We start from the raw sequence: 12,669 nt of genomic DNA, 5'->3' as shown, positions 1-12,669 counted from the left end.
CATTGTAGGTAATGTATATCGACGGCTCTAAATTAATGGTCTTCTTTTAATTGCCATTATTAACCATCATTAAACATCGTTACCTGATAAAAAAAAGTTCCTAACTGACGCAAGCATATTACGTATCTGAAGTTATTAATGACTCTAGAATAAATTTTTTGAATTTCCTGATAATCATTCAAGTTAATGTTGAAAATATTATAAAGAAATTTATTTAAATGAGTAATTCCTGAATATTAAAAATTGCATAAGTTATATTGCAAATTTTTGAAGGAATATTTTGCATGTATAATCAATACACTGGAATGATGATTCTGAAGGTGTATGTGAGTAGGCGAAAAATGGACAAATTAGACTTACCATCTATTCTCTTGTGTATACCTAACTATTATTACAAGTTGATTACTAGTACAGGGTAATAAGGTTTTTTCCATGACACTTCAACAGCCAGTGTACTGAAGCGTTTTTTCGACAGTTAATATCCATAAGAACAAATTGTAACTATTTCCTGCGTATGATCTAGCGGCCATTTTTATTTATAAACAGTTTATTGTCAAAAAACGGCCTTTTTTTATAAAGAATAAAGACTTATGGTTTTCTCAGTACAAAAATCTTCGAGAGAATGGAAAAAGCTTTAGAATGGCCTATTACAAAGTTTAATATACTCATTTATTGTTAATATAATTGCGAAAAAAGGTTGAAATTTCAAAAAAATTAAGTTCGCAATAACTATTGTAAAAATTAGTGTACAGCTTTGAAATTTTTGTCAAATGAGGGTTTTTGGTGCTTAATATGTGACAAAAATTTTAAAGCGATTTATTCAATTGTTTAAATTTTATTTAAATTGTTTATCCCAGAGAGCTTTTTTTGCAATAAGTCAGAAAAAAATAATGTTAGAACCATTCTACAGGTGACAAATGAAAGACAATGAGCTAAATTTTCAAATTAGTTTAAAAAAAGTGAATAAAAAATGCAAAAGTATGGTAAATTTTTCTTTATAAACTTTTTATTTTTTTATATAATAAATTATGTATAATTATTACATTTTTTCATCAATTATCATACAAATAACATTACTTGTTACTTGGTAGTTGTGCACCTAAAACATGGTAAAAAATAAATTTTTTTGAAAAAAGTTATTCAAAAAGTTTATAAGAAAAAATTTACGATACTTTTGCATAATTATTTATTACTTATAAATGCATTTTTTATTCACTTTTTTAAACCAATTTGAAAGTTTAGCTCATGCTCTTTCATTTGACACCTGTAGAATGGTTCTAGAATCATTTTTTTCTGACTTATGTCATTGCAAAAAAAGCTCTCTGGTATAAACAATTTAAATAAAATTTAAACAATTGAATGAATCACTTTGAAATTTTTATCACGTATTGAGCACCAAAGAACCATCATTTGACAAAAATTTCAAAGCTGTACACTTATTTTTACAATAGTTATTGTGAAATTAATTTTTGTGCAATTTCGAACTTTTTCGCAATTATATTAACAATAAATGAGTATATATATCAAACTCTGTAATACGCCATTTTAAAGCTTTTTCCATTCTCTCGAAGATGTTTGTACTAAGAGAACCATAGGTCTTAATATTTTCCATTGATTTGAAAAAAAAAAAAGAAAAAAGGCTGTTTTTCGACACTAAATTGTTTATAATAAAAATGACCGCCAGGTCCTACTCAGGTAATAGTTACAATTTGTTCTTATAGGTATTACCTGTCGAAAATATGTAACGAAATTTGAAAAGAAAAAATTTTAAAGAAAGACAGATTAAGATTTACTTAGTTTCGACATAGAGACCTCCACCATTCGCTTATGTACATTTCATTCTCTTGGACTCCTCAAAGCGATCCACGGTGTACTTTGAATCGAAACCAAATCTCTGTGAAATGTTAGCAAATTATTAAAAATAATTTGCAACAGACGCAATAGCGACATCTATTACAAGACAAACGAAATCCAAAGAGCCGACAATCTAAAGATTTCGGGTCGACCCCAAAATCTCAACTGTCATCAACACGCCTAACTTCCTGTTTCCTCCTCGAGTTGTGAAAACACCTCTCACGTCTCTTGTAGAATGAGCGACTGCACATATATCATCAGCAAAGGACAACAATAGTTTTGATCCGCGATTCGCAAATCCCCTTGTCAGCTCATATATAAGTACAGTGGAACCTCGATAACTCGGATTAATCGGGACCGCGGCCGATCCGGGTTATCGAAAATCCGAGATAGCCGGAGAATATGGTAAAAATTAATAAAATACGGTATACTTACAGATAAACTCCGTTAGAGTTGAAATAAAATGAAATATATTTATAAATATGCACAGTACCTACTCATCAAAATTACTAAAAAAAACACCAAACACAAACGTAAGCAAACGGAAGCGAACAATACAAGACACACAATACAGTCACAACGATGTAATGTTATTTAAGAACAGTGAAAACTAAAGACCATTGTTTATAAAAGAATTTTTTAAATAGTCTTTCCTAAACAATGCTAAGACAGTTTGAAATAAAAAGGAATAGGTACTACAGACAGGTGCCTGTTGTTTCTGCGGCGTGTGCTATGAGTCATTTTTAATATCGTATAGTTCAAATTACACACATACACATTATCTCTCAAATATTATATTACATACATTTTTATTGTTGAAAGGTTTGTCTAATAATTAACTATTTTGATGGGAAAGAAGCCACAATTAAATTGAAAAATAATTTTATTAACGTTTCGCGACGCCCAAATCGGGTCGTTGTCAAAATACAAAATATTGAAAATCAAAATGTTTATCTGATGAAAATCGGTCCGGGTTAGCCGGACTTCCGGGTTATCGGGGGCCGACTTATCGGGGTTCCACTGTAATATTTTACTTATTGCATATTCTAAGGCTAGATTGAATAGCAACGGTGATAAGGGGTCTCCTTGTCTAAGTCCAGCAGTTATACTAAATGGCATCGATGTTCTGTTTCCTATCTTTAGCTGTGCACATGAGTTTGTCATGCACATTTAAGTTACCTCGACTAATTTTCTTGGTATTCCAATTTCTAGCGTTGCTAGCCATAGTCTGCGTCTTTTTATCGAATCATATGCTTTCTGGAAGTCTACGAAAATTTGGTGTACATTTCGGTTGGATTACCAGTTTCTTTTCTATATTCTTTGACGGATCGTAAATATTTGATCGATTGTTGAAATTTTGGGAGATATCTAATATTATTTTCTTTCTGAATTTAATTAACAAACAGGATTTGTCTCTATCCTGTGATGCTTTTTTTGTATTGAAAGTAATTGTATTGAAAGATATTAATGCGTTGCATTAACCGTTATTGACTCAATTCATTAATAATCTTGCATAAACCTGTAGAATTTCAGCAATCTATACATATTATGAAGTTATGTGACCTAAAAAGTAAACATTAGTTGTACTGCACAGCTTTCGTAATTTTTTTATCGAACGGCGTTAAGAATGCGTACCCTGTTGCAATCGAAAGATTAGACTCAGGAATGTTATACACGTATAAGGCTCACGCCCAACTTTTTTCTACTCAACCCACTGGTACTGCTTGATAATTTCATGGTCGCTTTTATCTACCGCTTGGTATAAATTTACAATAATTAAGAAATTGTCATCTGAATACATTGAATACGTTGAGAATCATGGGTGGCATGATTATAATTTGTAAAAGGAGCGTCTTGAAGATTACTGGGAAGTACAAATATGGTCAATGTGTAACTAACGCACGATTTATTGGGTTGTCCTTCTTCTTCTTAAAGTTTCCTCCCCTATCGGAGATTGGATATCATAATGGCTATTATCACTTTGTTAATTACTGCTCTGAACAGTTGTAATGAGCTACAGTTAAACCATTCTCTAAGGTTTCTCAGCCGGGAGATGCGTCTTCTTCCTATGCTTCTTCTTCCTTGCATAATAATTCTCAGCAGCTCATATTTTTCTCCTCTGGAAATGTCACCCAAATATTCCAGTTTTCTAGTTTTTATACTGTTCATAATTTCTAACTCCTTATTTAAACGTCGTAGCACTTCAACATTGGTAATCTTTTGAACCCACTGAATTTTCAATATTCTTCTGTAACACCACATTTCGAACGCTTCTATTTTTCTTATGTGTTGTCCCTTCAATGTCGAAGCTTTCATTCCGTACAGTAATATAGAAAATATGTAGCATCTTAGAGCCCTCAATCTGAGAGGCAACTGAATGTCTTTGTTTGTAAGCAGTATCTTCATTTTTATAAGTACTTGCCTTGCAGTTTCAATTCGCGGACTTTAATTTCTTTGCTTTGGTCATTTTTGTCATCAACTCATCCCAGATATTTGTATGTCTTTACTTTTTATATATGGGTTGTCCAATAAAAACAAATGAAGAAGTTAAAATTGTAAGTGATTTTGAACTTTTAAAGATTTAAAAGAAGCGTCACATACCAAAAAGGAAGTGAAAGTGGCAGTATCAAAAGATAAAGCAGGAGCATATACCAATCTATATGATCAACTTAAGGCCAGGGAAGGAGAAACAAAGATATTTAAAATAGCAACAGAGAAAAGAAAACAAAAGAAACAAATAAGGAAGTGGTTGAAGTACTTCAAAAACTAAAGAAGGGAAAAGCAATTCGACCAGATGATATTCCTGGGGAAATGTGGAGACCATTGAGAGAGACAAGAACAAGGCAGCCAACGGGTTTATTTAACGGAATTCTGAAAATTGTACAAATACCATACAAATGGAGAAGCAATACAGTAGTAGTATAGTCGGTTCGCTAAACTCAGACACAACTGGCTAGTGATTTTAGTCAGTAATTTTGCCAATTTAGTAAAATTGGCAAAAAAAATAATTACTAAATAGTTAATAATTACTAAATAGTTAGTAATTTTGCAAATTTTGGCAAAATTGGCCAAAAACAAAAAAATACCTACTAAAATCACTAGCCGCCTTGAAATACCTTGAAATACGAAATGAACAAATAGAACTGGTAGACAAATATATATATCTAGGTCACGAAATTAAGATAGGTAAGGACAATCAAACAACCGAAGTATCCAGAAGAATAATACAAGGATGGGCAGCATACGGAGCTCTTAGGAACGTTTTTAAGAGTGACATTCCAACTAATATGAAGAAAAAAGTTTTCGACCAATGCGTGCTACCGGTGATGACCTATGGTGCAGAAACATTATCGCTCACGAAGAAAAACGCACAAAAGCTAAGAGTAGCGCAGAGAATAATGGAGCGATCAATGATAGGGGCCACTCTGCGAGACAGGATTAGAAACGAAGATCTACGAGCTAAGACCAAAGTCATAGACGTCATTGAAAGAAGCTGTAACTTAAAATGGAAATGGGCTGGACACGTTGCCAGAATGAAGAACGGAAGATGGACTCGCAAACTAGTTGAATGGAGACCAAGAGCCGATAAACGTAGCAGAGGAAGACCACCAACACGATGGCAAGATGACTTAAGAAGGACAACAAAAAACTGGGTACAGCAAGCACAAGATAGAACACTTTGGAGACAAACAGGGGAGGCCTATGTCCAGCAGTGGATTGAGAGAGGCTGATGATGAAAATCACTAGCCAGTTGTGTCTGAGTTTAGTGAACCGACTATACCTACCTGTTTACAAAAACAAGTGAGTTGTACAATAATGTAAAACTTATAGGACCATAAAACTAATTAGTCAAATTATGAATATAATATGGAAGAGAGTAGTTGATAGACGGATACGTGGAAAATCCAAAATATCCGATAATTAGTTTGGCCTTATGCAAGGCAGATTAACAACAAATTGCACCTCCGCTCAAAGAGTGTCATAACTCAAAAAATTTTAAAATCAGCTTTATTCCACAAACAGTTTAATAACAATAACACTATAAACTCCTATCTCACAAAGTGTCACGTCTATAGGTCAAGTAGTTATCGTTAGATGACACTAGTGTCATTATACGATTATCCAAAATCAACAACGCACAGAACACAAACAGTGTCACATATCGACTTGTGCAAAGCATTTGTCCATCTAAGATGTGTATAAAGCGTCGTTTGTCGAGTTAAGACAGTGTATGTGATTACTTTATTTAAAACAATCTGCGTATGTGCTTAAGAAAAGTGACACATTTATCACTTATTTATCTTTCTTTTTGCAGTATTTTGTGTTTAATGTTGTTACTTGTATTTAAAGTTACATCATTAAAAAGTATAACGTGTTAACCAGATAATAATAATGATATTATATTCTGAACTGCAACTGTCACTTTTGATTAATAATATTTCGTAAATTTTTTCGTTATTTTATCTGTATAGTGACACAACTCAATTTTTTTTTTTTATTTTTAATATACCTAATACGCTATTCTATAGAGCTTCAAAAATCATTGTAACTGACTAATATGTTTATTATTCTAATTTTAATAGTTTTTGAATTAAACCCAAAAATGTTGTGTGACAAACTGTAAACGTCGTTTTCTCGAAACTTTGTTTTTTGACTTATGACACTCTTTGAGCGGAGGTGCGAAATTCAATTTATAAGGTAGTTGATGAGAAAATATTGGAATAAAGAAACAAACGCTCATATTCGTATGGTATTCATTGATCTTGAGAAACCATATGATAGAGTTCCTCGAGATGATTCCTCCAAGAGATTATGTGGTGGTCACTCAATAAGAAAGGAATACCCGGTGAATATGTAAAGATTGTGAGGGATATGTATGAGGGAGTAACGACTAGTGTTAGAACAGGTGTGGGAGAGACTGATAAATTTCTTGTGAAAGTAGGATTGCACCAAGGCTCAATGCTTATTCCTTATTTGTTCGCATTAGTTTTGGATCAGATAACAGACTACGGGGTAACATTACCTGGTGCTTATTGTGTGCTGAATGTGGTATTAGTAGGAAATAATTAATGATGGAGTTACTACAAATAAAACAATATCTTTGGATGGTGAAATTATTGTCTGAATACATAGGATCGGTTTTACAGAATAATGGGAAAATAGATGGAGATGAATGCAGTAAAATTTGGGTTGGGTAAAAATCCCAAACCTAACAGGTCCAGATAAAATCCCAATCGAACTAACAAAATAAGGGGGAGAAGAATTGCAGCTAAAAAAAATTATAGTGAAATTTTAGAAAAGAAAGAATGCCCGAAGAATGGAAAACAGGATAAATAGTTCATATTTTAAAGTTTTAATTAGCTATACTATTATAAACACAATCTTGTTTATGAATTTTATTACACTTCTGACAAATAACTTCCTTTTTTATAATATAAACACTTAAAATTATTTTCTACCAACAGTCAAAGACTTATTGCATGAGACTAATCGTACTAGAAAAATTAATAAAACTATTACTAACCCTATTTTTCAACGGTTTTATTACAGTTCCCATAAATTATCCATATATTACACTCTATCGAGGTACTTTTATCCGTACTAATTAACAATTAAAGAACCATTATTATAATTGTCGAAGCGTGCTTCTTCTTAGACTAATTCCCATAGTTATAATTAGTTAACAATTAATTTCCATTAAAGTGCAACAAACGGTTTGACGAATTAGTTTATTTTCCCATCAAATTGTTATATCAAACATGAAAGGTAACAACGTGAATGTTGATTATGAAATGAAATAAAATGATAATTGGTTTCTGCTATTATAAGTCGAAATTATTATTTGAATGGCATAGACTGTTTAAGTGAAACAGGTTTAAAAGGCTTAATTCGTTTTTTGTCCAAAAGCCAATAAGCCAAAAGAGGTTATAGTTAACACTATTAAAGAATCGGTCGTGTACTTAAACATATGTAAAATGGTTCTGGTGTTGTTTTTACCCAATTTTTGAAAAAAAAATGTGAAAACGTTGAATTATCCACGTCCGTCTGTCCGTCCGTGAACACAACTCCTTCGTCACTATACCAGGTAGAATGACAAACATGAGGTGTAAACGAAAGCTTATAACCCAAGGATGGTACTAAAGGTGAGAAATTTGACCACGGACTTCCGGTTTTATTAATACAACCGGAAGTACTCTTTTAAAGCCGGAATAATACAAGCGATATATTATTCTACGCACCTTAACAAGACGAGAACAAATATAAACTTCCAGTTTCATGACTGTCTGTCAGTCTGTCCGTCCGTACGCGAATATAACTCCTCTGTTATTAATTCAGATGGAATGACAAATAAGGTGTCGAATGAAAGCTTATAACCCAAGGAAATTCATAAAGATTAGTAATTTGACCTCGGACTTCCGGTTTTAGAGTTTCAACCGGAAGTACCGTTTTAAAGTCGCCAAAATAGTATAAGCGACATATTATTCGACGTTTCTTAGCAAGACGAGAACAAATGTATACTTTTGGTTTTTGTATCGTTTCCCATTTAAAAATTCTAACCGGAAGTTGCATATTATACACTAGGCATCAAAATTAACGCACCACCTTAAAAATGGGACATTTTTTATGTCTCGTATTTCCTAAACCTGTTGTCCGATTTGAGTGATTTTTTTAGTATTATGGCTTTATTCTTCAAGAATATCGGTGTAATAATATTATTGCTGAACAGGTAAGTGTCATTGTATACCGGGTGTAACAATGATAGTGTGTTTTTTCCTCAAAATTTGGAAAACCCTGTGGAATATTCTGGCGTATATAAAATAATAAAATTAAAACTCAACTATAGGCTTAGCCTTTTTTAAAATTATGCATTTTGATTCATTTACTTATGTTGGATAATAAAAAAGTTAGGGAATTTAACAACTAGCAACGTTATTCATATAATAATTCGGCATGAAAAAATAATGACCGTTTGCTTTATAAACATATGTCCGCAAATGCTTCGTTTCCGAGAAACGGGATGTTGAATTTTTTCTTACAAACTGACGATTTATTTATTGCTCTAAGACCGGTTGAGATATGCAAATGAAATTTGGTAGGTTTTAAGAGGTAGTTATTGCACATTTTTTGGCATACAGCTAAGAATTTTATATTTACTATTGGCGTGCACACGGGTAATATGACCGGGTAATATGAAAATGCCGGCTAATAATCTTTTAAAAAAGTGTGTTCGTCAAAGTCAGTGTTTGAATGTCCATAGTTTTAAATATTTTATAAAATTTCAACGCTTTAGAAAAAATACCAATAAACTCAATAAATGGAATTAAGAAGAACCAGACAAAAACAGCTATATCACAGAAAGAAGCACATACAAAATCAACCAGTACACCTGGTATCCTACAGACGTAAAATAGTTTCATTTCATACAACCTGACAACTGAGTAAAAGTGAAAAACAGTTTGCTTGCAACCCCCTTTTAACTGATATCTTATCGTTTTGTTTTCAACAACAAACAATAAAACCTTTTTTGATCTAGGATGGGACTTCACTATTTAACATAAATAAACAAGCAAGATTGTACATATTCGTTTTGTTTAGTTCAAATGCATCCAATGTATAATAAAATGTAAATATAAATAGAGAAAACATTGCTTATGGGATTTAATCTTTTCGATAGGGCTACCTTCTTTAAAATCAGAAACAAATAATTCAAAGATGATGTCCCAAGCTTTTCCTTTGAATGCCCTATAAATATGCCCTCGGGTTCTTGTATCACATATATCCGGTCTGTTTTGCACTTCAATCAAAAATAGTTCCGAATCGAAATTCATTTTAGGTGCTCACCCTATAAATTTTCGTAAACATCTGCGGCAGCTACAAAAGTGGTTCGTCTGAATGGCGTTTGCCACTAGTGGACGCCACTAGTAGTGAGGCTCGGCGACTGTGGCTGGCCACAGTCGCTCGTCTGGAGTGCGACGTCCACTTCACATAAGAACCCACGGTTAATCATCGGAAGCTGCTTTGTGGATCCACAGAGTAGCGCTACAGAGTGGCCCGTCTGGTTTGGGCCTTATCATGAAATGCTTACGAGTAGTAAGCATTTCATGATAATTCATGAAATCTTCATTACTATTTTATAGAACGGAGTCATGGACGTTCAACATAACGCTCATGAACAAGTTAGAAGTCTTTGGACTCCGGCTGTATAGAAGGAATCTTGAAAAGATGTACTTTGGACAACCCACACCACAAACAAAAATGCCCTGAGGAGAATAGGTACAGATAGGGAGCTGATAAAGATTATCAAAATTAGAAAAGTTACCTACCTGGGACACATAATGAGAAACGAAAAGTACCGCCTCGCGCAACTGATCATCCAGGGGAGGATTGAAGGAAAACTGGGTCCCGATAGGTACCAGATTTCGTGGCTTAAAAATATCAGAGTCTGGACCGTCCTTGATTCAATATCTATGTTTATGGTAGGGGAGCCCAAGCGGGGATTTTTGCAGTTACTCGAGCGCGTCAGATTATCATATGAGGAGAAACCTTGTACCCTGTAAATGTATCTCTACCATGTATTGGCTCTTAATGCAGGGGAGTTCGTTAAGGGGGGGGGGGCGAAAAAAAATATCTATCCTTAGAAAACTCGAAATCGTCAGATTAAGATAAGGTAAGTACATGCAAAACAGTGTATATTTCAAAAATCTGACGATATGAGCCGGGCGTAAGGAAATGGGTGAGTCCCAAAGTTTTACAAGAAAAAAGCGAATATTTCGCGAAATGACTGACAGATCGAAAAACTAAAAAATAAGTACTCAATATTTTTCAAAAATCTATCGAATGATAGGTACTAAACATAACTTCCCATGGAGAGGGGTGGGGGGTAAATTTAATATTTTAAATACGAATCCCGCGATATTCGGCGAAATTAACATCAGATCGAAAAACTGAAAAATACACTGATTCCATATTTTTGAAAAATCTATCGAATGCACCGAACAAGACCCCCCACGGAGGTGGGGTGGGGGGTTACTTTAAAATCTTAAATGGGAGCTCACATTTTTTATTGATGATTTGGATTCCTTACGTAAAAATAGGTAACTTTTATTAGAGATATTTTCTTCGAATTATGAATAGATGCCGCTATAATCTAAAAAAAAAACGATTGTTGGAAATGGAAAATTAAATTAAAAATGGACAGGTCCCCACTAAAATGGAAAACTTTATTTAACTTTTTTGGTTTTAGGACCTACTCTTCACAACCCAATAGGTCCCCGAAGCGCTCGAGTGACTGCACATTTAGCATATTTTGCTCCCCTACCATTAGAGCCGCATTAGACAGATTCAATAGCAATGATGATTGCCAACCTTCATCGCTGAGATGACACTTAAAGAAGATGGACAGATTCAGATTTGTCCTCATTTGTCAGTGTAATCGCTAACCTCCGCTAAAGAAGCGAGCATCACAAGAAGAAATAAAAAAACCGACAAAATATTTCATAATAAAATAGCGTGATATAGATTATACTTATATTTTATATTTTATTAAAAATGTCCTTTCAGAGAATATTTTTAAAAGAAAATTTATCGAGAAAATTTATTACTTACCCTGATAAAAGGCCTCTTTGGTAACTCATCCAAGCTGTCAGACGTCCCATTAATTTTAATCTCTTCTAAACTTCTTTCTATATCACACATTATGCCACATTGTCACACACCACAGCAATAATAAACAAAAACACAGTCCGCAATACACAGATATTCCTTTTTGTCGTTTTCGTCACTATCACTATATCGATTATTGGAAATTATTACTTAAAACAAATCGGTAATAATCCTTAATTCGTTATCAGCTGTTGAAAAAAGTAAGAAGAGTTTAAAATTTGAACGCGCGTCGCCGCCAGTGAACCGAACAATACAAAACAGTTCCTACCTTTTCAGGTGCGCATTTTGAGGTTATCTCTGTGATATTTCCAATCGTGGATCCGAACGTATTGCGCAGGTAAACAAAACAATAGCGCTCGCCGCGTATGTTGCAATTGCATGGCCACCTACGACTCCCATGATTAGTCATAGCCACCCTAGAATCGCTGTTCGCGATCGATTTTTTCGCGTGGATGCGATCGTCTGCTTAATAATATGTAAACAAAAGGATTAAATTGTGATATATTTAATATTATTGTATCAAAGTAATTTGATTTATTAATCAAAATATAATATATCTACAGTGATGGAAAAAATTGTATCTAGAAACCTTCATATATCATTTTTGGGCATTACATTGATTTCGTAAAATACTTATCTTCATTAATAAATTATAGATCAGGGCAGTTAGATGTTAGATCAATCGATGTTTAAACACAGCACCTATAGTGCAGGCCCTGGAAGTATTTGGGTATGCAAAACCTGAGGACCGGCAACTATCTTCGGATTATTTTTCCTCAGACCTTGAACGGGCGGAGGTAAATTCCTCACCAACCATTAAAAACATATAATCCGACAGGTATTTTCCTCACCAAATTTAAAGGTTCCTATTAATCCGGCAGGTATTTTCCTCACCAACTCACTCAGGTAATAAAATAAAAATATAGGTTTAATTTAAAAATGTCTATTATGAAAGCATCCGAAATCCGAATACAAGACATTAATTTCCTTACATTATAATAATAGTTTATAATATAGATAATATGCAAGACGTATAAATTATTATTTAATATTTACTATCTATAATAAGACAGACACTTTACAAAATCCATTCTAGTCATTTGATTAGACTGATATCTTATTAATAAATTTACTACATTTTTCAATTTCAGT

General features: G+C 33.3%; 1 protein-coding gene across 1 annotated transcript in view; it reads right to left on the bottom strand.

Moving 5' to 3' along the window:
• Positions 1–11,818, bottom strand: part of LOC114331272 (rhophilin-2) — a 394,761-nt gene extending 382,943 nt beyond the window's left edge. Inside the window, exon 1 of the mRNA XM_028280789.2 lies at positions 11,461–11,818. Within this exon, the coding sequence (XP_028136590.2) occupies positions 11,461–11,550 (90 nt within the window). The 5' untranslated portion in view covers positions 11,551–11,818. The remainder of the gene's footprint in view (positions 1–11,460) is intronic.
• Between the last annotated feature and the right edge of the window lie 851 nt (positions 11,819–12,669).

This window comes from Diabrotica virgifera, chromosome 6 (genome assembly GCF_917563875.1).
Source record: "Diabrotica virgifera virgifera chromosome 6, PGI_DIABVI_V3a".
Classification (NCBI taxonomy): Eukaryota; Metazoa; Arthropoda; class Insecta; order Coleoptera; family Chrysomelidae; genus Diabrotica; species Diabrotica virgifera.
This window is presented reverse-complemented; position numbering and strand designations above follow the sequence as displayed.